Source organism: Bos grunniens, chromosome 5 (genome assembly GCF_055505025.1).
Source record: "Bos grunniens cultivar Pamir isolate PY7600 chromosome 5, Bosgru_T2T1.0, whole genome shotgun sequence".
Taxonomy (NCBI): Eukaryota; Metazoa; Chordata; class Mammalia; order Artiodactyla; family Bovidae; genus Bos; species Bos grunniens.
In genome coordinates, this window is record NC_141169.1 from 106,899,235 (window position 1) to 106,924,480 (window position 25,246).

Below are 25,246 nucleotides of genomic sequence, written 5' to 3' on the forward strand. Positions count from 1 at the left end.
TGCTGACATCTGTTCTCTTCCCTTGATACCTATTCCCTGCTGACACCTGTTCTCCCCCGCTGAAACCTGTTCTCCTCCACTGACACTTGTTCTCCTCCACTGATACCTGTTCTCCTCTGCTGGCACCTGTTCTCCTCCACTGATATCTGTTCTCCTCTGCTGACACCTCTTCTCTTCCACTGACATCTGTTCTCCTCCACTGACACCTGTTCTCTGCTGACACCTGTTCTCCTCTGCTGACACCTATTCTTCTCTGCTGACATCTGTTCTCCTCTGCAGAGCTACAAAGAGCACACTCACCCCCTCTTCTACTCAAGAGCTCTTAAATATTCAAAACAGTGGCTTTTTGCTTTCCCAGCACCTGCTCATCTTCAGGCCTCTGTGCTTTTATATCAAATCCCTCCTCATTTGATAGAGTATCCAGGCAGGATGGAGAAAGCCTGGACTAACAATGACCTCCCTTAAAAAGCCTACAGCTTGCTGGAATTAATATTCTCTTCTAATCAACACTCTGTTAGGCAGCCAGAATTTTGCATCCCTTACCTGGTCACTGATTTTTTCATTTTTCTTTTTAATTGGGGGATAATCATTTTACAATACTGTGCTGGTTTCTGCCATGTATCAACATGGTCACTGATGTTCAATTAAAGCAGACAAAACCAGTATTGGTTTTTCCAGCTGTTACAGCACATTCATGCTGGGTCTGTGGTCAGCACTGGTTCTCCACACGCTGAGAAGTGTGCATTACAGTTCAGGTGCTGACAACAATAGCACTTGGAAAGTGGCTGGCATACCAGAATCCCTTCACATTTATCATCATTCTCTTTGATAAGGTCCAAACAGAGAAGGGAACTAACAGACTTAAGTCTCAGAACCAACTTGGCAGAGTCCATGTTTGGAGAATTCCTTAGAACGCCTAGATTTTATGTACCTACATGTAGACAATTAAATCCCTCAAGCAAGACCGGTGACTGAGGACACTTGCACTGTTCTTTTGTAGTCTGAACTTCCTGTTTAAATAGCCTCACACTTGCGCCAAGTCTCCATTTAAGCCTGAATAGTGAAACCTGAGTTAATAACACTGTTGATCATCAGTCATCCAAAACAGGTCAGAGGGGCCGTAGGTTACTTAAGCCCTGAATTGGCTGATGGAACATTTCCAATAGCACAAGTTAACTACAGACTTAAAAAAAAATCCCGAATTTTGCACTGTTCATCTCCTTCTAAGAAAAAACTTTGCTAAGCCTGGGAATCACCCCCGAGTGGCAGGTGTCCCCTAATAGGACAGTGTGGCTTGGAATGGACGGCAGGCATGTGGGCTGCTCAGAAGAGGTGGTTATCAGCCAGAGATCCCTGGACATGAGCTGTGGGGTCGTGGACCCACTCTTTATGACCAAGTCAGATGAGATGTGCGGTGAAGACAAGAAAGGGAACAGCTCACACAGCTCAATATCAAATAAACAAAGCACCCAGTCAAAAATGAGTGGAAGACCTAAGTAGACATTTTTTCCAAAATAAGAGATATAGATGGCCAAGAGACACATGAAAAAATGCTCAACACTGCTAATTATTAGAGAAATGCAAGTCAAAACTAAAATGAGATATCACCTCACCAGAATGGCCATCATCAAAAATCTACAAACAACAAAGGCTGGAAAGGGTGTGAAGAAAAGGGAACCCTCCTACACTCTTGGGGGGAATGTAAGTTGATGTAGCTACTATGGAGAACAATGTGGAGGTTCCTTAAAAAAATAAGAACAGAACTACCATATGATCCAGCAATCCCACTCCTGGGCATTTGCCTATTGAAAACCATAATTCCAAGATAGATGCCCCAATGTTCGTTCACTGCAGTGCTATTTACAATAGCCAAGACATGGAACCAACCTAAATGTCCACCAACAGATGGACAGATAAAGAAGATGTGGCACATATAGAGGGTGGAATATTACTCAGCCATGAAAAGGAATGCCATCTGCAGAAACATGAGTGGACCTAGAGACTGTCACACAGTGAAGTAAGTCAGAAAGAGAAAAACAAGTATTGTATATTAACATATATGTGGAATTGAGAAAAATGGTACAGATGAACCTAACTGCAAAGCAGAAATAGAGATACAGATGTAGAGAACAAACATATGGATACCAAGGGAGAATAGAAGGGTGGGATGAATTTGAAGGTTGGGATTGACACGTATACACTATAGATACTAATAGATAACAAATGAGAACCTACTGTATAGCACAGGGACCTACTCAGTGCTCTGTAGTGACCTAAATTGGAAGGAAATCCAAGGAAGAGGGAATATATGTATACATGTAGCTGACTCACTTTGCTGAACAGCAGAAAGTAATACAACATTGTAAAGCAACTATACGCCAATAAAATTTTTTAAAAAAAGAAAAGAAAGGGAGAAGAAAGCTCTGGGCCCCAAGGTGTTGGGGTCAGGGCTAGAAGCATGTCCAGTAGGTCTTATGAGTTCTCTAAAACCCACCTCTCCCCATCCTGCACTCAGTCCAAGCCAGTGATGCAACATTATCTTAATGGAAAAGTATAACATATTGCTTAAGGCTGTGGGCGTACAGATTGATAAATCTACACACCTGGCCAAGGGGAGAAGCACCAGTCAGAAGAAAGCAGTTGATAATCAGGAGGCCTTGGGCAAGTCACTTAGCTTTTCTCAATAAGAAAATGGGAATAAAAATTCTACTCTCCTCACATCCAAAACTTTTAAGAGCAGTTAGTGAGACTTTCAAAGAGCATTATACAAAAGTTAGTAACTCTATAAGGAAGCAATTAAAATAGGGCACATTTAAGGTTTTTAGCTTAAGAAATACATGTCAGAGGTACACATGGCTAAATTTAAAATGGATAACCAACAAGGATCTACTGTATAGCACATGGAACTCTGCTCAATGTTATGTGGCAGCCTGGATGGGAGGGGAGTTGGGGGAGAATGGCTACATGTGTATGTATGGCTGGGTCCCTTCCCTGTTCACCTGGAACTACCATAGCATTGTTTGTTAACTGGCCATACCCAGGTCTCCCACACTGCAGGTGGATTCTTCACCAACTGAGCCACCAGGGAAGCCCAGGAATACTGGAGTGGGTAGCCTACCCCTTCTCCAGGGGATCTTCCCAACCCCAGGAATCAAACTGGGGTCTCTTGCATTGCAGGCAGATTCTTTACCAGTTGAACTACCAGGGAAGCCCCCAATATAAAATAAAAAGTAAGAAAAAAAGTGGGGGGGGGAATACATGTCAGAGAAGGGTTATGTATAGGTACTGTATTCAGCAATGATGATCCATGCTTCTCAGAGACATGCCTATCATTTGAGTACTTTGTCATCAAGGTGATAATGGGGTCATACTTTGATATTATGATTTGAAAATAAAACGAGTCCTAAATACACTGATATTGGGTTCTGAGGATGCAGCTGGGCTCGGAGCGAAATCTGAAATAGTACTTGCCTTTTCCCCGCATTCACACCTGCCTTTTTCTCCTCCGACCCGCAGCCCTTCTCTTTTCCCGCATCCTGTCACTCTCGCGCGCCCCAGCTTCCACCCTCATGGCCCCGACGTGTACCCCCGCCCCTTACTTGGTGCCGGTGTGGGTGGGAGGCGGGAGGAGCTGCATCGGGCCTGCGCAGACTGCGGGCGCTGCCGGCTGGGACCCGTAACCGCTGGTGCCGGTGGAGGGCCACACCCTGCTCGCGTCGCTATAGAAACTGTTTCCGCCCTTTTTGTGACTCCTGAGCTGAAAGGCTGGGGCTCTGGGCCGGTCCCAAACCACCTTTCACCTCAGCGGGGAGAGACAGCTCTTTTCCTCCTGCTCCTGTTCTCTTGCCTCCGTTCTTTCAAGTTTGGGACAAGAATTGAAGGACATTCTGAGGTTAGAGAGATTCGAGTTGGTGCAACAGGCTCATGAAGTGACCCCTCACTGTCTCCCCCTTCACAAAAGTGTGGGGTTATCAGAAAGTGAAAGTGAAGTCGCTCAGTCGTGTCCAGCTCTTTGCGACCCATGGATTATAGCCCACAGAATTTTCCAGGCAAGAGTACTGGAGTGGGTTGCCATTTCCTTCTCCAGGGTATCTTCCTGACCCAGGGATCTGGGTCTCCCGCATTGCAGGCAGAGGCTTTACCTCTGAGCCACCAGGGAAGCCCTGGGGTTATCAGAAGCACATAGTAAAGGTTCCGGATAGGATTTATTCATCAGAGGAACATTCTGTGCGGTTACTCTGCACCAGCTTTTAAAAGCAGGAAAACTAAATAGCTGAATGACAGCAGTTACCTGGAGAAATACAAGGTGGTCCGTGGAGGAAACGGACATTCAAATAAAGCTTTTTCAAACAGCTGAGTTGGGTATGGGTCTTCTAGCACAAGAAGGCATTAGCAACGGAAAAAAGGCAAATAGAATAATCTGAAAACCCAGAGCCACAGGCGCCAGCACCCAGTGTGGTGTGGCAACGGTCAAAGGTGCACATGGCTAGCAGGGGACAAGGCTGAAGGAGGGGACAAGGGGCCAGCCTGACTCTAAGTAGCTTGTGAACTAAATTGGCTGAGGAGTGTGCAGATTTTAAGCAGAGGGGTGTTCTGCTCAGACTTTATTTTAGGAAACCCCCTCTGGCTCTAATGGGTTGAAGGGAGGACAGAGTAGCTTGCTCATCAAGGCAGGGATGCCCCTTAGAAGTAGTAAGTGATGGGAGTGTCAGAGAAAGGGCGGCACCTGGACAGAGAGCAGGAAATGGACTAGAGCTTGCTGACTGTATGGGATGTGAAGGGCACAAGTGCCCCAGGTCCCTCAGCTGACTGATGATGATGCTGTTTCCTAATAGGAACTACAGAGGGAAGACACCTGGGTTGGGGGGATGTCACCGATTTAGTGATGACGTATGATCAAGGGGTCAGGCAACATAGCTGCGTCAAGAGCAAGTTCTGGGCTGAAGAGCCTGACTGGCAGGCAGCAGTCACCTAGGTGACCACGGAACTTGAAGTTAACTCATGTTTTGAAAGAAAAAAGGAGCAGGGGGAACGAATGGACTCACATGGAGTATGATAGGGTGGTGAGAGCAGTGGGTGTGGGTGACACTGGATGTTGCTGCCACTGCTGCTGCTAAGTTGCTTCAGTCATGTTCAACTCTGTGCGACCCCATAGATGGCAGCCCACCAGGCTCCCCCGTCCCTGGGATTCTCCAGGCAAGAACACTGGAGTGGGTTGCCATTTCCTCCTCCAATGCATGAAAGTGAAAAGTCAAAGTGAAATGGCTCAGTTGTGTCTGACTCCTAGCGACCCCATGGACTGCAGCCTACCAGGCTCCTCTGTCCATGGGATTTTCCAGGCAAGAGTACTGGAGTGGGGTGCCATTGCCTTCTCCAACACCGAACGTTAGCAAGCCACAAAGCAGTGAAGAGTAGGCGGGGAGAAAAGTACCAGAGTGGTGTCCTATGGCCCAGGAAATAAAGCATGTCAAACAGGGCCCGATGAGCAGGGGCTGTGAGACAGTGAGAAAATGTACCCTGGGTTTGACACCAGAATGGCCATGAGTGTTTCCTGCAAAGCCAGTTTGGGCACACTTTAAGGTAATTTTCAATAGGTGGGCTAACACCACAGAGATAACAGGTTCATCACGCTGGCCCAGGTGATTAATCAATGACATCAGTACTAGCACAGTATAGCTCTTAATGTTCATTGTTAAACTGCAGAGTCCCTCCACCCCGTGTTCCTGGAAAGCATGCTTCCAGCCAGGGAGGGGGGAGTGGGTTGGGGGTGCACCACAGTATAAACTATATACCAGACAAGAAAAAATATACAAAGCGGCAGTAGGCAAATGCTCACTTTAATCATAAGTCTGAATTACTTACTTTCACATTAACATATTTCATAAACCAAGAATTAAGTATTATATACATTTTTAATGGTTAAAATTCAGAGAATTTTTATTAAAAAGTGATCAGGAGCTGGTTGAAATTTTCACTGTAAATAAAAAACATCTATTACTACTTTTATTCACAGCGAACTCGTATCTAAGCTTCCTGAAGAGCGATGCTAATACAATAGGGATGACAACTTGACAGCCACCTGTTAAACATGGGCTTCACGTACAGTGATGACTTTAAGAAACAGCTCTTCCTCTTTGTATTTACAACAAAACGGATAACTTTTTTTTTCTGCAGAGCACTTATTTTATCATGAAATGCAGACAGTTATAGACAGACGGATGCAATGGTATCAAGGGAAAGTGCATATCAAAGGTTTTGACAATGAAGGCTTCATGAAATGTCATGAAATTTTATTTGCTATAACCATCTATTAATACTTCTAGGCAGGAGACATACACTATAGTACATCAACTGTTTCAATGTGGAAATTCTGAATTCTCATTATAAAAACATTTGGCTAAAATATGAAACACATGGCAATAAAACTGACAATGAGGTTGTCAGTGCAGAAACGTCCCTGGGAGAAGCGGGAATCTTCCTCTTGCGAGATAAACTCTGCACACGAAGTTCAGGGGCCATCAACTTGACAAAGGCAGGAAGCAGCATCCTGTTACTGGCAACGAGCAGCGTGTAACGTGGACCTCTTCCGTGTCATGCTGACAGCAAAGTGATCACAGTGACTGCTTACATACACTGAGGGAGGAGAATATGCTCTTCAGAAGGAAAGGACATTCCAAGAGAATCCACATAAAACTCTTGCTGAAGTCTTGGGCAGCTTTGCAGAGAACAGTCACAAAACAGGTAGAGGTAATTTATATGACGTTAAAGGATTCCTTTATATTACATTTCCCTCCTCAAATCTAAACCCGCTTATACGAGTGAGAGCTTCTTAATCAAACATCTTCCTGTGGCTACACGCAGCTACTGGTGGCATTTGGATGCAGAGGTTTAACCCGTGCTAAGCGGGACAGGCCGAGGCGGAGGCTCTGACTCGGAGACTTCACGGCCACTCCTGCCAGGGGGCTGCGGCTGCTGCTTCCAGACATGGCTGCAAGAAAGCACATCACCTGATGCTGAGCATGTCAGACATCTCTTCACAAAGATCAGTCTATGAAACAGGAGAGGCCAGCAGAAGTAAGCAAGCAAAGTTGCTCAGCCGTGTCGGACTCTTTACGACCCCATGGACTGTAGCCCACCAGGCTCCTCCCACGGGATTTTCCAGGCAAGAGTACTGGAGCGGGTTGCCATTTCCTTCTCCTGCTATGTAGGTTCTACCAAGTTAGAGCAAAAGAGTGGGAAGTACTACAGAGCAGAAAGTATGTCGGATAGCAAACATCCCCAGAGGCCAGTGCAATGACACTGCAGCTTTAAATGTGAAAGCTAAATAGGAAAGTTGGGAGCAAACAACACTGATTGTGAAGGCATTAAAAAAAAGGTAATTAGAATTTCTAAAGTAGCAGCAAATCTAACACATTTTTTAAAATTCTGTAACTTTTACAAATACTCCTTAAAGAGTCTATTTTTCAAACAGTAAATAACTTTGACAAGTACCATTTTTCTTTATTTACACATTTCATTCAGGCTACCACACTAACGGAGCGATTATTTCCACCGAGTACTAAATTTCAGAATTTATCCACGTATACGTTTGCAGTTGATATGGAGTATAACCACAACAAGCACAACTGTGTATGATTTTTTCATACAAAGGTTTTATAAACATTTCCATGATTCTAGCCATCTGATTTATCGTTCTTAATTGCATGTATGTGTCATATATTGACAAAATTCCTACAACAAACTTTTGGGTTGTTTCTAGTTTTTCACCACTTTTCTATAAATGGTTATAAAAAAAACCACTTATTACTTTTTCTTCTTTTGAATTCTTTGTAAGAGTAAATTCCCAAAAGTAGGTCTGAAAAGAAAAGACAGGTTTATTTTTATGGTTCCTGTTAAGCTGTCCTATAAAAGGATTACAAATTTATAATAATTACACCTGCTACCCCACAACCCAGATGCCCTGGTTGAGTTTTATTATTTTCTAGCTTGAGAGGTATAAAATTGTATTTTATTGTTTAATGCTTCCTTAATTGCCACTGAGACTGCCGCTCTTTTCATATTTGTTTCTGGTGGTACTTCTTGGGGGCAGCAGTACGTTTATGTCCTTGGCTCATTTTCCCATTGGAGCCTCGCTGGTCTTCTCAACTTTGTGACAGGAGACCAGCTGGCCACCTGAGAGTCAAATCCTGCTCTCATATATATTGATTGGTCGACTTTTAAGTTCACTTTTATGAACTAGGAGATTTCTCACTAAAATGTGGGTTTCTGGCTTCTCTTGAAAAGCTCAAGACATGGAAATGCATGGCCCATTGCCCTGCATGTGAACAGCAAGGGGAGCAGAGCAGCGTGGCCTCCTTACAGAGGGCACGACGCCCGCTCACTCAAGCCCCGGTCCCTTGCCGCCAGCACCTGACCTGCCCCACCTTCCACATGACGAGTCTGCAAGCACTCTGTGTTTTATGACGATGACTCTTTAGCCATCACTCCATTATTTCTTATCTTTTGGCTCATGCTGCCTTCAAACTTCTGTAACTCATTATATCAATTCTTTAAAATTTCTTCTGTTGAGGAATCACTAATTATTCTCAGAAGAAATAGACTAAGAGATACCCTTGAACTGAAACAGCATCATTATTTCAGTAAATAACCTTTCTCCTTTCCTTCTCCAAAAACTTTTTAAGTCCTCCCTAAAATCTTATAATTTTGAAACCAGAAGACTTTAAAGATTATACAGTGCCTGCCACTTCAGATGATGAAATGAGGCCACAGAGAAATGAAGCAACCACGGAGTCTCAGGCCTGCATCCGTCTGTGACTAGTCGGTCATCCTTAGGGGAGTGATCACTGTGGACCAGCCAAAGGACATCATGGAGAAGAAGGATAGGAAACCCCAGGAGACTTGGAATGACTCGGTAAAGGAGAGCAGACATGTGAAGAAAACCATCCCAGGGGGAGGAAGCTGGACAGAAGTGCACACCCATGGTGCTGACGGAACAAAGAAAGCATCTGTTCCACTGCAGAGGACTCCTGGGCGGGACGAGGGGAAGTGGAGAGGGACTGGCAGGAAGTCACCACCAGTCTGGGTATGACACGAGCAGAACCTGGACTAGGTTTTAGGAATGTCAAGAAGCATGAAGGATCATGAGACTGGGCTATGGAGCAAAAGAAAACAAAGAGAAGCCAAGCATGTAACCACTGAAGGTCGAGTTTGCTAAATGCTGGAATTCCCAAGGTTTCTGTCCCACTGGAGGGGTCAGCATGTCTTGACCAAAGAGATCTGTCAACAAACATTCATTCATATGTCAGGAATCTGAAATGCTGGTACTCTTTCACTGTAATTCTACTACTAGGAATTTATCCCAGGAAATAACCAGGGATGTGCCCAGATTTCTAAAGTAAGGGTGTCTGTGCTAATTGCAACCTTATTTATCACCATGAAGAAATAATAAACAACTTGGATGCTCAAATATAAGGGAATAACAAGTGATGAATAAATGCAGCAATTAAAAACCTTTAGCTTTGAGGAAGTAATAATATGTAATAATTACATATTATTATCCTCAAGTAATAATATGAGGAAGCACTCATTCGTAACATTTACAAGAAAAAAATACCTACCTGTGGCAATTTTCGAAGTCCCTGCCCTTGAGCAGTAAATAAACACCCTATACATACCTGGTGGGACCCACTTAGGTCTCTTGCTTTCTGCTGCAGGACTGCGTATCTGTGAAGGCGTCCTACTGGCCTCCTTTCTTGGTGAGGACCGAGATTCTGACTTGACGGCAGCTGGACTGCAGTCTACTGAAGTCACTTGTTTGAAAATATACATAAAACAGGGGTCACAGTGCAAGACTGAAGTCTAGCATGCATGTGTGAAGATTATACAGTTCCATCAGCTTATAAAAATTAAAGCAGAATCATAAATCCAGAAAACTTTCATTAATCAACATTTATAGAGGGCCTAGGAACAGCCCTTCTTTCTGAGCACTTCTATGCTAGGAAGTATGGTAAGTGTATCCTTTAACACTACCTTTAACCCTGAGGGCAGCTCCAATACAGAAATGACTCTCCCCACTGTCAGGTAAGGAAACAGACAGATTTGACAATCAGCCTGTAGTCTGAGAGCTAGTAAGCATCTGAGCCAGAAGTGGAAACCACGTCTGAGTCCAGAGTCCACACTTGTAACTCACACAACAATGTCCCATCACAATGCGTCATGAGATATTCAATGTATCAGGCTCCAGGGTCTCAGAGTATCCTATTCCGAGGGAATTTATGGTCCCCTCACTAGACTCTAGCAGAAACGGCAGAAAAGTAAAGAGATAATTACACTGCAGTGTGGAGAGAGGACAGAACCTAGAGGTGGGCCTGGGGGAACCTACAAGCCGTATGGATTGGCACGCTTAGAAGCATCTCACCAAGGGCGGTGTAAAAGCAGAGCACCTAAGCGGCTCCGTGGTGGCCCGGGTGAGAGGGGATCCGGAACGAATCAGGAATGAACGAAGTGGGACAGAGTGGGGAAAACAGAGTGGAGGGCTTTCAGTCATTAGCAAGGAGGGTGCTGGAGACACAGGAATAATCAGGGCTCGCAAACTCTCGCCATGGACACACCATCTGAGAAGGAACACAGAATGGGAGTGGGTTTGGGTTTGTTTTTGGTGGAGGGAGAAATGGAGGGAGAAGAAGTAGGAGACACTGTCTCTTTCAGATAACGCTTGCTTCAGGACGCCTCAGCAGCATCTTGAGTGCCTGATGTGAACACCTTCACCATGCACTCCTCTTCCCAGTACCATCCACACTCCCGAGGTCAGCACTGCCCCTCAGGCTTCTCTGCCGTGATGGGGATTGTCCTGTATTTCGTGCTGTCCAACACATCAGGAGCCACAAGCCACAGTCAGGCGGGCGCTTGAAATGTGGCAGCAAAGCCAAGAAACTGACTTTCAAACTGTACCTAATTTTAATGATCTTAAATGTGACAGAACTACTTTGGCTGGTGGCTACTGTATTGGATGCCATAGCTCTTAAAATTTTCTCTACCAAGGGAAAAATTACGGGACTCTATCAGTACTTAGTTCTCATTTCTCAGTAGTACTCGGCACCAGTACTCAGCACTGATCTGTTTAAGGGGAGGTGAGACTAAGGCCATCCTTAGCAATGGGGTCTGAACGATAGTTTCAAATACTATAAATATATTAAACAACTAAGATATAAAAACTCTATCAGTAAGAAAAACAAATCAGGTTTAAGGAAGTTATATTTTACAATAATCTATTAATGTATTATGAACTCACAAACATCCCAACTTCTTGCACACAAGAAACTATTCCACATTCAGGTTGTCACTAGTTTCAGAAGTTGTCTTGTAAAACTGGTTTCCTCTAACTGAATATGTTCTGAAGAAACCAAAGGGCCCTAAACACAGACAGAAGGGTTCTCCCCTCCAAGACCGGTCATGTGCAAGAGCAGCAAATGAGATACACCACCTCCCCGTTCAATTGCTTGGAGAAAATGTGTCTAATGGACAGATCCAGGCTCTGCATGGACAAAGCTGGGGGCTAGCTCCAGCCATCGCTTAGCCGTGAGAATCCAACATGTGGTTTGACCTCTGAGAGCCTCAGTTTTGTGGCTATGAAATGCAGGGGACAGGAGCTGCTCAGGGCCCCCTCGGCCTTCTGCCACCCCAGCCCAGCCTGCCATCCTCCCCGGGTTGTGACAAGAAAGGAACACCCCACAGGTTAGGGGGACTAAGGGCAGAGGTGGGAAGCACTTTAAGGAAAGCAGACCCGTCTCCGGCGTAAAGTGTCGTGTGAGGGACTGGCTTACCCCTAGCACCAGGCTTGGGTTTAGGCTTCTCTTTCTTTTCAGCTGGAGGTTTCGCCTTCAATTCTTTCCGTTTGGTTTCTTTAACTTTACTTTTTCTCACAGTGAAGCTTTCATCATCTTCACTCCCACTAAAATCAGAGTCATCCTCAGAGTCTTCACCTGAAACAGATCACACCTCTGCTCACCTCTGCTGGAAGACGCAGGGCTTCCGGGGCTCCAGCGTCACCTTCCACACACACATCCCTGTCCCCACTGTGTCGTGCCATCTCCAGGGGCCGAACAAGGCACAGTGCCTGGGTGTGCATCCGGGCCCCTCACTTACGTGTCCTTGACCTCAGACAGGCCCCTGACATCACTGTGCCTCAGTTTCCCATGTATAAGATGGGGAGGACCCTACTGCCTCCACCACGGGGCTCTTGTGCAGACTGAGTTAATGCAGGTAATGAACACGCTTCCTAGGTGATGCTCTGCTCTGCCTATGGTGTCACTCGAGTCTGAGAGCACAGAACATGTGGCCGCCCGGCTCCCGGTGGGGTCAGCGGATGCCTGGCTTGAATCCCCATCGTAAAGGTGCTCATCAGCCTCTCGCTGATGGCCTCTGCCTAAATCAACTATGTCATTATGATCTCAAACTGTGATGTCCTTATCTGTCACTCTTCCCACACTAACACAATTTTAAAAACAGATGATCAACCCACGTATGCACGTAACAGTTACCGGGTTATACAGAATTTACTATATAAGGCCAGCAGATTGCATGAAGGCTGCTATTAATATAAATAGCACCTGGCAAAATCAAGTAATTATTTCTGGAGTCCCAAGAGGATCTGAATTTGGGAAGGGCAGGTGGTAGAGAAGCCTCTCTAGAATTTCAGAACACAGAGTCCAGGAGGCACAGCTTCCTGTAAACTCAACAGCTATGGTATTTCACGTATTCTCTTTTGGCTTGAGGGGACAGACTGTAGGACAGGCTAGGACTCAATGTACATAAACTGGAGGGGCAGCGACGGAACATCCAGAATCCCAAGCATTAGCATCTCCTCCTGGGGAATCTGAAAACCCGGACACTGGGTTATGGATTTCGGAGAGCTTTATATGTCCTTAGGAGAAGCCTTGATTCTCTCCTTTTCACTTTTCTTTCCCTAATGAAGGTCACAAAAGGCACTTTCTCTCATCTAGGGTGAGCCGATGCAGTGGGAAATTCTGAAATGTCACTTAACAAAGGGACCCTGCTCCAGATAATGCAGGCTGTCTGAGATGATTCCAGCAGCACATTCAAGTATAATAAACCATCAGCTCTGAGGGGATAGGAGAGGGAGCCATTCTCAGCTTAGGGCAGAAAATAAACTGGCTATACCACTCCTTGAAGTGTATCAAGCAAGACAGGGAACACAGGTGTCCTTCCATGGTAGGTAAAGCAGGCTTGGATAGGGATCCGAAGGGGGTTCCAGACCCACACGACAGCGTGGACTTGTGCACTCTTGGGGTGGGGGACTCAGGAGGAGTCAGAAGGCTGGGAGGAGGGAGACTGTGCCTAAAGCTTAGGCTGTGCAGCTACAGCACAGGTTGGACGGTGGTAACCACCTCCCCCCAGTGAGTTGCCCTGAGAGGCCGGGAGTTCTTGGGGCTGGACCACACAGCGTTTGATGGGAAGCATAGCCACCCAGGGAGTTTGGGGGGAATTGCAACAATGCAGCAGAGAAAAACCAAACCAGCTCTCAAAGAACTGGAAAAGAGACAGTCTTTTTGGACTGCAAGTGAAGCAAGAAAACAAGAGATGCTTCTCGGAATCTATGAATTCTTAAGTACATAAAACCATCAACACTTGACACCTCAGATCTTGGTTTTCTGTCCATGTCCCCGCCCTAAAAGGTAAGCGCTCATGTCAAGAATACAGCACCCAAAATAGAAACCCAAATATCTGCTGGATAAATGTGGACGAACAACCCCAATATACATACATCAAACATATATATGTACCACATCTTCTTTATCCCTTCATCTACTGACAGGCCCTTAGGTTGCTTCCGTGTCGTGGCTATTGTAAATAATGCTGCAGTGAACACAGCAGGCATGTAGCTTTTCTCGTCACTGTTCCTATTTTCTTCAGATAAATACCTAGGAATGGAACTGCTGGATCGTAAGGCAGTTCCATTTTTACTTCTTTGAGAAATCTCTAGTGTCACTGAGCTCTTGTGTATGTACTTCCCTGTTCTGTGATCTATGCCTTTCCATCAGTCAGAAGTGCTATTTCACCCTTAAATGCTACTCATTTTTCAAGGCACAGCTTAAAGTTCACCTCTGGATAAAGCTTTTCCACCAAAGGCACAGCTGAATTTAATTGTCCTGTATTCCTCAAATTTGCACAGTCAACGCTCAGCAGTGTTCTGCGTACAGCAGGAGTCTCCGGGAACTTCTGACTGACTCTCCATAGGGTGGAGCTTGAGTGAGGACATAACCTACCAGTTGCAAAGTCTGGCTCAGAGTCGTTGGCTCCGTCGTCATAACCATTTTCCAAGAGAATCTTCCTCTGCTGGACCACGGCTTGGGATGCAGCCTTCCTTCTCCGTGGAGTGTCCTGAGACTCATCCTCCTCAGTGATCTTATCCAGATCTTCAGGACATTAAAAAAAAAAAGACAGTTTTTGTGCCCAGTAACATCTAAAGAGGGGCTTTCCACGTGGCTCAGTGGTAAAGAACCCACGTGCCAATGCAGGAGACCTGGGTTTGATCCCTGGGTCAGGAAGATCCCCTGGAAAAGGGAATGGCTACCCACTCCGGTATTCTAGCCTGGAGAATCCAACGAACAGAGGAGTCTGGTGGGTTGCAGTCCATGGGGTTGCAAAGAGTCGGACACATCTGAGTGACTAAACAACATCTGACGAACTGCAAAGTAGACTTCCATCACACCTGCTTTTATTAAAAAATCTGCCCAGCTTCATCTTTCCTGTGCTTCTAGTAACAGACCACAGAGCCCAGTCTGGTCAATACAATACATCAGTGTCCTTGCAGCAGTCTGGGTTAAGCCTAAGTCTAAGACCCAAATTGACAGTCTTTCCCCAAGAGTGTTCAAGCTGAGCTGGGAAGATGCAGCCCCTTTCTTCAGGGTTCAACTCCTGTCAACTAGAAGTCAGGGGAAGCCGTGACCCTACCCAGGGAAGGAACCAGGTCTGCAGTGAAAGACTGAACACAGAAAGAGACGAAGGAGAAGAGGTGAAGAGAACCTTCACAAATGTGAAGACCTTGGTTCTAGTTTTAGTTCAAGAATTTAAGTAAGAGTTAGAAAAATGGTGACGGAAAAGTAAATATTAGTATAAAAAACTTACCTAAATAATCACCGGCTACACTGCAGTTGGAGACATGAGGAGACTTACTCGTTGCTCCTGTTTCCTTCTTGCCATGTTTGTCAAAGCCTGGATATCAGCAAGAAGGAACATGCAGATGCACCCTAATCAACCAATGACTAGAACCAAGAGAAGTGCTAAGATCTGATAGCATTTAGATACAGACACATGAAGCAAACTCAAAGTAGCGCACTGATTTGACTTGCCGAAGCTAGCCTAAGATTAGGACTTTTGGCTCGGAAATCACACAAACTTTAACGGGACCTAAGTTCAAATTCAGGCTCTTAAATCAGCTATGTACGAAGGGGAGGCTGCTTATCCTTTACAAGATTTAATTTCCTCATCCATAATGTGGACACAGAAAGAGGGTGGGGATTAAACGAGGCTCCTGTGGGGAATGAGATGTTGGCTGAATGTGGAAATAGCTTGTTGTGGTGCCCACACAAAGGAAACAGTTCATAAATGTTAACTATCATCCCTGTGTAGGCAGAGCCGTGCTTTCACTAACGTAGAAACTCTTCAATCATTATTGTGACTTTAAAATGATCTAGAGTATTGCTCCCAATGCCATGGAATACATGACTCTCGGAGAAGGAAATCCTGTTACACACGTCACAATCTTTTATAGGAAAGAGATTTTCATTTTCCCAATTTTAGGTGTAAGACAATTCTCTTAAGTTTCTTTGATAAAGGCCCCTCTAATCAACACTCTCTCACTTATTGTCAAACAGCAGGCGCTTTGACTTAAACATCTTTACCCTTAAATAAGGGAATGTGCTTAAAATAACCTCCAACAAAAAAGAAGTTAGGCCAAAGTAGTTTAATTCAGAAAGCATTTTAGCAATATGAATGTCTTTTCCAAGAATAATGATTTCTGCCTCTTCAGGATATCAATATTGCCATCTGCTTCCTAGTTACCAGAAAAATCAAAGAAAAGTCCACAGAAAAAGTCAGCAGTCATAAACCTATCAAGTCTACTGAGTTTGCTCACCAAATTAGTACTTTTATCTTTCTGAATAATAAAGATTACCAGCATTAGATGATGCTTAACTAATTGCAATTTGGAGGAAAGGAAGTGGGCCGTTAGGATGCAAAGGTCAATTTATTTGACCAAGAAATTACATTTTCACTGTGTACAAAGATGAACTTTGAATCCAGGGTCACATGGATCAAGGTCCATGTCCTCAAGTGGACCCTGAGTGTTAGGCAGAGATATTTGTGTGTGGACGAGTTTTATGATGGAATAAACAACTAATCCAACAGTACCCTCTGCAGACTGCTCCTTTTACAGTCCAAAGTATTAAAAGTACAGCCTTCCCCCTGTACAAGCTCATCCAAAGAAATGATTACAAAAGGGGTAAGAAGGTTTCGGGGCTTCCCTGGTGCTCAGAGGTTAAAGCGTCTGCCTCCAATGTGGGAGACCCGGGTTCCATCCCTGGGTTGGGAGGATCCCCTGGAGAAGGAAACGGCAACCCACTCCAGTACTCTTGCCTGGAGAATCCCGGTCCGACACGACTGAGCGACTTCACTTTCACTTTCAACAAGGTTTCAAAGATAATTACAGAAGATAAAGTTAGGCTTGCCTTGAGACTGCTCCACATCAATGGTGACAGCTGGAACCTCCTTCACTGACAAAGCCAGTGCGACCTCTAGGTCTCTCTTGTAGAGTTTATCGTCCAAAGCCATCCTAAAACACACACAAATAATAATGAGCTTTTAAACTATCAGTCTCAACTAAATAGCAAACCTTGAGAGAGGTTAGCTGAGAGTTTCCAACCTCAGGAAGATGTTCTTAAACAATGATCATTATCATAATGGACTTTAACGTTCCACCTCCTGAAATGTAAGTGTCATGTTGGACCCAGCAGAACAGAACAGACACGGGCAGTGGGTGACGGTGTCCACGTCACTGTGACATCTCTTCCTCACCACCAGCTCTGTCCAGGTGGGAAGCACCCGCCCAAGTGAGAGCAGACGTGGCTCAAACATCACTTCTGTGACCTCACCCACACCTCCTTAGGCAGCTATTACAGCTCCTACGTTAAACTGAAATTACTCTCTCTCTCTCTCTATATATATATATATATATTTTTTTTTTTTTACATCTGCTCTGCCATGTAATCTGGATTCTGACAAGTATTTCAGTAAGTACTTACTCTGCGTGAGGCACTGCACTAGACAGGATACTAGACGTGCCCTCAGAGTCTGCGGTTAATGAGGAGGTAGGAAAGAAAGTCCTGGAATAATTATCCCATGTAAACAGATTATCATGGCTCCTGTTCAAGGTGGTCAAGAGTGCTCCGGTGTTTAAGAAGGGAATGCAAAAAGACAGACAGAAAAGGTTACGTAAAGGAGGAGATGTTGAGATGCACCTTGAAGGATTTAGTACTTTTTAAAAATAACAAGTTTTATTGAGATATAAGTCATGCAGTGTCAAATGCAGCCTTCGAAGCCTACAATTCAGCAGTTTTTAGTATATTCAGAGAGCGGTGAAGCTACCACCACTATTAATTTCAGATCATTTTCATCATCCCAGAAAGAAACCCCTTACCCACTAGCAGTCAGCCCCCATTCTCCCGCCCCAACATCTGGCAAGCACTAATCTCCGTGCTGTTTCCATGCACTTGTCTGTTTCGGGCCTTCCGTGTTAATATTAATGGAATCACGTAACATGTGGCCTTTTGTGCTTGGCTTCTTTGGCCCACCATGATGTTCTCAAGGTTCATCCATGCTGTGGCAGGTACCAGGACTTCATTTATTTTCATTGCTGAATAAGGTTCCACTGTGTGGGTATACTGCATTTTATTTATCCAATCACTAATCGACAGGCATTTGGATTACTTACATTTTATTTCTGGCTATTATGATTAATGCTCCTGTTAATACCCGTGTACAGGTTTGTGTGTGGGCAGAGTTTTATTTCTCTCGGGCATATACCTAGCTGGGTCATATAATAAACCCTACATTTTGGGGCACTGCTACTCTGTCTTCCAATGAGGGTGCACCATTTTATATTCCCTGCAGCAATGCATGAGGGTGTCCATTTCTGCACATCTTCCTTAACACCTGCTACCATCTGTCTTTCTGCTTCCAGCCATTCCTGTGGGTGTGCATATGATCTCACTGGGGTTTTCATTTGTATTTCCCTGATGGCTATGGATGGTGAGCATCTTTTCATGTGCTTATTGGCCATTTGTATATATTCCTTAAAGAAATGTCTATTCAAGTCCGTGGCCCATTTCTAAATTGGGTCATGATCCTTTTTAGTGTTGGGTTGTAAGAGTTCTCTAAATATTCTAGATGCAAGTCCCTAATGGATCACATGATTTGCAAATCTTTTTTCCCATCCATTGGTCGTTTTTTAAACTATATTTTAAAGATAGTACAAGAAGCTCAAAAACAAAGAGTCAAAAGTGAAGAGAATGATGTGGGGGTAAGTTTCTCTGTTAAGGAAGTTTCCTCACACCACTGGAGCAGTGAAGCGTCACACATGCCATGTTCCACTTGTCGGAATCCCTCCTCGGCCACCTCCTCCCCACACTGCAAGTCTGGGGCCTCTCAGACTCCTCCCCTCCATCTCCCCCACTGCCTCCAAGTACTAACTAGTGGAACTCCAGGGTTAGTTTGAAACTACGGGTCCTTCTCACTGCTGGACAAAACTCAGTAAGATAAAGTGAAAATATTTTTTATCTGTAAAGAAATACACGGTTTCACTTTTTTTTTCCTTCTGGTTTTCCTGAGCTATCTACAATGGACATCCAGCACTGTGTAAGTTTCAGGTGTGTGACACAATGATGTGGCTCATATACATCATGAAATGATGACAAGTTTAGGGAACATCCATCATCTCATTGAGAAATCTGCCTTTGAATTTTATAATCCTTACAGACATAACTTTAAACAAGGTAGTCTTGTAAGACCTGAGGACTTCAGAGCCAGGTGCCAGGTCTCCTTGTAAGGGCAAGATAAACCTTGTAAACTTGGAGATTATGACTTCAATGCTTATTTCCTTATGCATTCATGAACTTAAAGCAGTTCAGAAAGCCAGAGGGGATTAGTGGTACATTCCTGTTCTCCTACATGAATTAAATAAGACCTATGATTCTGCTCAAGTTCAGAGTTTAGACCAAGAGTTTGAATTTATCTCTTTTAGATTAACACATTTAACGTCATATATTCACTGCATGTCTTACCTCTCACCTTTTTTTAGGGGTTTTCTCTTGTAGTGAGATGTCTTTTTCCTGGAGATTCTTCAGCTTAGGTTCTGGTTTTTCTAGTTTCAACTCCTTTTGTGTTGTTCTGGATTTCTTATTTAACGGTGCGGTTGCAGGAACAAAATCATCTATGCGTGAATTAAAAATAACAGAATATATGAAATTGCATGGAGGAGCCTGGTAGGCTGCAGTCCATGGGGTCGTACAGAGTTGGACATGACTGAAGCAACTTAGCAGCAGCAGCAGCAAGGAAGAAATAAGGTAAACTTACTTTCTTGGTAGTTGAGAATCATTACTATGTGTGTTCAAGTTTTAAAGATAAGCACTGTTTGCTTTCCATAATCTAAAAAAGACAGTTGGTATACTGTCTTTATTCTCACTCGAGCTTTTCAACTTTGTTTTAGTGACTTAAAAAAAAAAAAAAACATCCATCTGTCACAAACTAACTCCCTGAAAAACTATAAGGGCCACTAAGCTAGCGTATATAAGTGGCAAAGAAAAAAACGATTAATTAAAAACCTCCAAAACCATTAGAAAAATCAATAAAATTCCATGTATAATTTTATCATATTGACAAGTAGAAGAAAATTATTTTTATGGAAATTTCATAACACAGCCAAATACTTTCTTTCAAAGGCCCATTCAGTACAGTTCAGTCGCTCAGTCGTGTCTGACTCTGCAACCCCATGGACTGCAGCACACCAGGCTTCCCTGTGCATCACCAACTTCCAGAGCTTGCTCAAACTCATGTCCATTGAGTTGGCGATGCCATCCAGCCATCTCATCCCCATTACCTTTCCTAAAACAACAACCAAGCTAAGTAAAGTAAGAAGCATCGGAACCTGGAGGAAGAGAAAGTAGCTCCTACTTAGGACTTTACAGTAGCCGTCTTTACAGTGGTATCATCACCTTAAGAGCCCTCCTACGATCCCACCACAGTAACTTGATTTTTGGCAAAGGGATGCTGTTTTCCAGGCCATTCTGTCTTCATTGTTTTTCGTCTTACCATCCTCAGAACTGAGGTGATTCTTCTGTTGACACTCAACATAAAACTGCTGCTCTAACTTTCAAACGCACACATGACACGTATGTATACCTTCGAGGTACACACAGTCTGAATCATGGACTTTCCCATTATTAACAAGTGTTTTATGCTTCTCCACATAGAAATACAATAATCTGTGACTTGTCCCCCACCTCCACACCACAGTTTCCAGAATACAGCCAGCAGTTTATACCTATTTTGCGACAGACTGATGACAAGAGTAAAAAGCTATCAAGTCATGTTCTATACTCTTCGGTCCCAAGTCTTAGACGCACATTAAGACTGGGCTCCAAGCAAAAACAGATTCCTTCAAATCAAGGGATTACTAAACATTTGACTCCCAGAAAACTCCAGAGGTCTAAGAAAGAAACAAAAAACTTACTTTGAAGTACAGTGTAACCTAACACCATGTTTCTCAAAGTTTTTGACCAAAGTTCTCTTAATAACAAAGACAAGTACAAATGTAACACAGTAGGATAAAGCTTAAGGCTGAGATTCCTTCAGGGGCTTGCTTTACTCTATCATTAATGAGGATTTTACAACACATTCTGTAACACATCTGCATCTCTGAAAGACACGGGGAACCTGGATCTAGAGTAGTTTAGACCTGAAAAATCATTTCTCCTGGCCCTGTGTGGTTATGATTTATGCCAATATTAATTCTTGTCAGTGTAGTGATCAGCATAATTATTCTAAATGCTAAAAAAATTATTTCTCCAGACCTTCCTCATATGCAATTGGTACAACCATATTTTAGCCATACACACACACACACACACGCCCCCATACATAATATATCCTATAAACTAAGGATATAAATTATCAAACCTTTAATGAAGAAATAGATGCTCTACTTACCATCACTATCAGAGTCCTCAAACTGGGAGTAATTGACTGGCTTCTTATGCCTGTGACCAAGACAGAAATTTTATTTATAGAAATGTCAACTTCTCACCTCCAATCTCTAAGGCCATTAATACTCTTGAGTAAATAAAAATGTTTGGATTCCCTTAAGCACATGTAAATTAAAAACATGATTTGCATTTTACAGCAAAGATAGAAGATTGTTATACTTGATAAGGAAAAAAGTTAATTCAGAGAACAAAGTAGGAATAATCAATATAATTAACACAAAGTTTATACACTGTTTAATTACCATTGGGCATTTAGAATTTCCTATTGTATGTATTTGTTTTATATGTGAATTCTGATGTATTAAATTATAAACTTCTTGATACTGAAAGCCATTTTCTTTTATCTCTTCCAATATTAATTCATGTTCACTGTGCTGCTGCTGCTAAGGAGCTTCAGTCGTGTCCAATTCTGGGCCACCCCATAGACGGCAGCCCACCAGGCTCCTCTGTCCCTGGGATTCTCCAGGCAAGAATGCTGGAGTGGGTTGCCATTTCCTTCTCCAATGCATGCATGCATGCTAAGTCGCTTCAGTCATGTCCAACTCTGTGCGACCCTATGGACAGCAGCCCACCAGGCTCCGCCCTCCACAGGATTCTCCAGGCAAGAATATTGGAGTGGGTTGCCATTTCCTTCTCCATGGCTCACTATGCAATAGGCATTTAAAACATGGTGAGTCTGAGAAACAGCCTCAGAGACATGGAAAACAAACAGGGTTACCAAAAGGGAAAAGGGGTAGGAGGGATAAATTAGGAGTTTGGGATTAGCACATACAAACTATTATATACAAAATAGATAAAAAGTTTATATAACACAGGGAACTATATTCAATATCTTGTAATAAACCATAATGGAAAAGAATACACGTGTATGTGTATATATACATATAAAACTGAATCACTTTGCTGTATACCAGAGACACAAGATAATAGAGAACTACACTTCAATAAAAAGTTTTTAATTAAAATTAAAGTAAGGCTTTCCTTCCTCTCACTCTCTCACACTCCCATGTTTATTTTCAGCCCCTTAGAATGCAACCTCCAGCATCTAAATATATGTATATATACCTAGTAAATACACACTTCCAGGGCAGAAGTAAGTATATTCGAAACTCTATTAAATGAATGGCTGACCCTAGGTCTCCAAGGTGCTCGACTGAGGTAAAGTAGAGGAAGAATTTCCAACAGCACTTGGTGGAAAACACAGAGGATATGGCGCCAGCTGGCTTAGATTTGCTTGTTACCTAGTAACTTACTAGCCATATGACTCAGGCAAACTGACTTTCAGGCCCAGAGGTTTTGAAGAGACCTAAACTTTCTATCTCAAATATAGTGACGAACAAGTGAATTAACACCTAAGTAGCAGTTCAGTTCAGTTCAGTCGCTCAGTCGTGTCCGACTCTTTGTGACCCCATAAACCGCAGCACGCCAGGCCTCCCTGTCCATCACCAACTCCCAGAGTTCACTCAGACTCACTTCCATGGACTCAGTGACGCCATCCAGCAATCTCATCCTCTGTCGTCCCCTTCTCCTCCTGCCCCCAATCCCTCCCAGCATCAGAGTCTTTTCCAATGAGTCAACTCTTCGCATGAGGTGGCCAAAGTACTGGAGTTTCAGCTTTATCATCATTCCTTCCAAAGAAATCCCAGGGCTGATCTCCTTCAGAATGGACTGGTTGGATCTCCTTGCAGTCCAAGGGACTCTCAAGAGTCTTCTCCAACACCACAGTTCAAAAGCATCAATTCTTCGGCGCTCAGCTTTCTTCACAGCCCAACTCTCAAATCCATACATGACTACTGGAAAAACCATAGCAATGCAAAGGGTAATCGGGTCTTAGTTGAACGGGGTGGGTAAAATAAACGCCAGGAAATGTCAAGGACGCCAAGAGAAGGAAACGGCTAGGTTGACAGGACCCTTCCGAGGAGCGGGAGCTCTCGCTGGAGGCTGGAGTGTTTCCCTGTCCGTCCCACTATCGCCACCTGATCCTCCGGCCCTTCTTTTCATCCCGTGCAGGTAACGCAGCCTACAGCGTCGTCCTGACCTTCCTCCCTTCCCTCGCGGGATGCCATGAGCTACTCACCTCGCAGGCCGCACCATGGTCCCCTCCGAGGCTGGAAACCTGCAGCTCTCAGGCTCTAGCAGGCAGCCGCCGCGGCAATTTCAATTCCCGCCCAAAACCAAATCCAGAGCGTTCCGCCTATCCCGCGGATCGCCAATCCTGGCCGGCCATTCCAACTGCCGCGCATGCGTTCTGCGATGCGCAGTTAGTTCACGCCTTCCCCAAGCACCGCCCTTCCGCATCCGGTCCGCCCGAACTGAGATTGTGTTTCGTCGCTTCACTTTCGTCGTGAGAGTTTACTCTGCGCCGTCTCCAAAATGCACAATAATAGTATAAATACATCTTCCGACAGTTTTTAAATGATTAAAAATAGGTAGGATGGAAAAAGGGAACATTTAGACCGAGGAATTTTTCACGAGGTGCCAGGAAAGAGGAAAATAATTGGAAGAATCAGCCGTAGCGGATCTTCCGGCTGTAAAAACAAGGCAGCAGTCAGCTGATGGGCCCAGCGCCAAGGCCGATGGTCAGGACCCGTACTGCCGACAGCTGGGAACTCGGAACAAGAGGAGGTGAGCTCGCGACCGGAGCGAGGAAGCTTCCTCGGGCTGGAACCCTCGAGTCGGGGGGCTGTTCCCTCACTCGGCTGAGACTTCTCGGCCCGACAGTCTGCCCTCCCTTCCCTGACTCACTCAAGCCTCCGAACCTCCTCCATTCTGTTGGCTGAATGAGTTCGGTCCACCTCCCCTCTTCCAATCCCATTGTTGTATGGAAATCTTCCTTGATTTCAGCACTGGGGAGTGTCCAGGTGCCTCAGTGGTAAAAGAATCCGCCTGCCAACGCAGGAGACCCCGGATTGATCCCTGTGGGGGGAGGATCTCCTGGAGGAGGAAACGGCAACCCACGCCAGTATTCTTGCCTGGAGAATCCCATGGACAGAGGAGCCGGCCGGTTACCGTCCCTGGGGTTGCAAAGAGTGAAGCACGACTGAGCACACCCATGCACGCAGGCAGTAATAACAAACCAGAGAGAGATAACCAAAGTATCAATTTTTTGAGACACAATTCTAAAGAGTGAATCAACTGAAACCAGAGCTAGTGCTTTTTGTTTGCCTAGAATATTGACTCTAAACAAAATGAGACCATGCGCCCACATTTAATTAATTTTCAGTTCCCTGCAAAATGTTCCTTTACTGCCTCTGTCTGCCTCATGTGTACTTAGCAGCCTTTGGTTTTTTTAAAAAACTGATATGCTCTTATATAAAAGCTTCTTTCTTTCTTTATTATTTTTACCAGCTTCCATTTACTGGTCATGTTATGTTTACCAGATGCTTCGTGTTTATTATTTAATTAAACATGAAGACAGTCCGACAAGTTAAAAGGCTTCCTGGGGCATATCTAATCTGAGACAAGCCAAGGAAAGAAGAGCACTAAGCGTGCTCTAGGCAAAGGAAAAACATTCAGAAAGATTGGAAGTGGAAAGAGAGGTGTGGTATTGAAAGAGGTTCACTATGACTGAAAATAAAGTTTGTCAGTTTGTGTGTTGGAGAGGAGGGGGGTTCAGCTCCCCAAAGAAGAGTCTGGAGGTATAAGCAGGGGTGAGAAACTGTTAAAGAATTTGTATTGTATCCTAAAAGCAATGGAATATCATAGAAGGATTTTAAGCAGATAATTAGCATGACCAGATATGCACTTGAAAAAGATTACTCTGACTTCAGTGCAGAGAATAGTGTGAAAGCTGATTTGATGGGGGAATGCCTAGGAACAGGACTCCTGTTTGGGGGCTAATAAGGAAATCTTCAATTGATGTGTTCTTTCTGACCAGATTTCTTCTTTCCCAGTAGTTGTCTGCTTTG

At 44.2% G+C, this 25,246-nt stretch overlaps 3 protein-coding genes across 12 annotated transcripts in view; 1 reads left to right on the forward strand and 2 right to left on the reverse strand.

The window, feature by feature from the left end:
- Nucleotides 1-5,375, reverse strand: part of DYRK4 (dual specificity tyrosine phosphorylation regulated kinase 4) — a 49,927-nt gene extending 44,552 nt beyond the window's left edge. The window contains exon 1 of one of the 2 annotated variants that reach the window (XM_086402357.1): nucleotides 3,600-5,375. In XM_086402357.1, coding sequence (XP_086258483.1) covers nucleotides 3,600-3,637 — 38 coding nt within the window. In that variant the 5' untranslated portion in view covers nucleotides 3,638-5,375. The remainder of the gene's footprint in view (nucleotides 1-3,599) is intronic. The other variant, XM_086402358.1, reaches the window with a different exon arrangement.
- Nucleotides 5,376-5,819: 444 nt separating this feature from the next.
- Nucleotides 5,820-23,982, reverse strand: RAD51AP1 (RAD51 associated protein 1). 7 transcript variants are annotated; one of them, XM_086402370.1, is made up of 11 exons: nucleotides 23,416-23,816; nucleotides 21,283-21,332; nucleotides 19,366-19,507; nucleotides 17,322-17,402; nucleotides 16,749-16,852; nucleotides 15,148-15,234; nucleotides 14,286-14,435; nucleotides 11,823-11,981; nucleotides 9,675-9,809; nucleotides 7,798-7,855; nucleotides 5,823-6,988 (listed from the first exon to the last, which is right to left on the reverse strand). In XM_086402370.1, exons 1-11 carry the CDS (start codon nucleotides 23,430-23,432, stop codon nucleotides 6,889-6,891), a joined length of 1,083 nt encoding a protein of 360 aa, XP_086258496.1. In that variant the 5' UTR covers nucleotides 23,433-23,816; the 3' UTR covers nucleotides 5,823-6,888. The 7 variants fall into 7 exon arrangements, with proteins under 7 accessions (XP_086258493.1, XP_086258494.1, XP_086258490.1 ...); XM_086402367.1 differs by lacking the exon at nucleotides 7,798-7,855 and having other exon boundaries at nucleotides 5,820-6,988; nucleotides 17,322-17,463; nucleotides 19,359-19,507; nucleotides 23,416-23,960; XM_086402368.1 differs by lacking the exon at nucleotides 7,798-7,855 and having other exon boundaries at nucleotides 5,820-6,988; nucleotides 17,322-17,370; nucleotides 19,359-19,507; nucleotides 23,416-23,938.
- Nucleotides 23,902-25,246, forward strand: part of FERRY3 (FERRY endosomal RAB5 effector complex subunit 3) — a 39,914-nt gene continuing 38,569 nt past the window's right edge. For all 3 annotated transcript variants that reach the window (XM_086402361.1, XM_086402359.1, XM_086402360.1), the window contains exon 1: nucleotides 23,902-23,963. The gene's annotated coding sequence lies outside the window, so the exon portion shown is untranslated. The remainder of the gene's footprint in view (nucleotides 23,964-25,246) is intronic.

Bases quoted from the DNA above. Each gene is read 5' to 3' on its own strand.
- RAD51AP1 (XM_086402370.1), bottom strand. The intron at 14,436-15,147 runs GTAAGTTTTTTA...AATGTCCTGAAG, and splicing joins TGTAGCCGGTGATTATTTAG to ATCTGGATAAGATCACTGAG. The intron at 6,989-7,797 runs GTTTTTTTTATA...GCTTTCTTGCAG, and splicing joins AGAAGAAAAAGTAATAAGTG to CCATGTCTGGAAGCAGCAGC.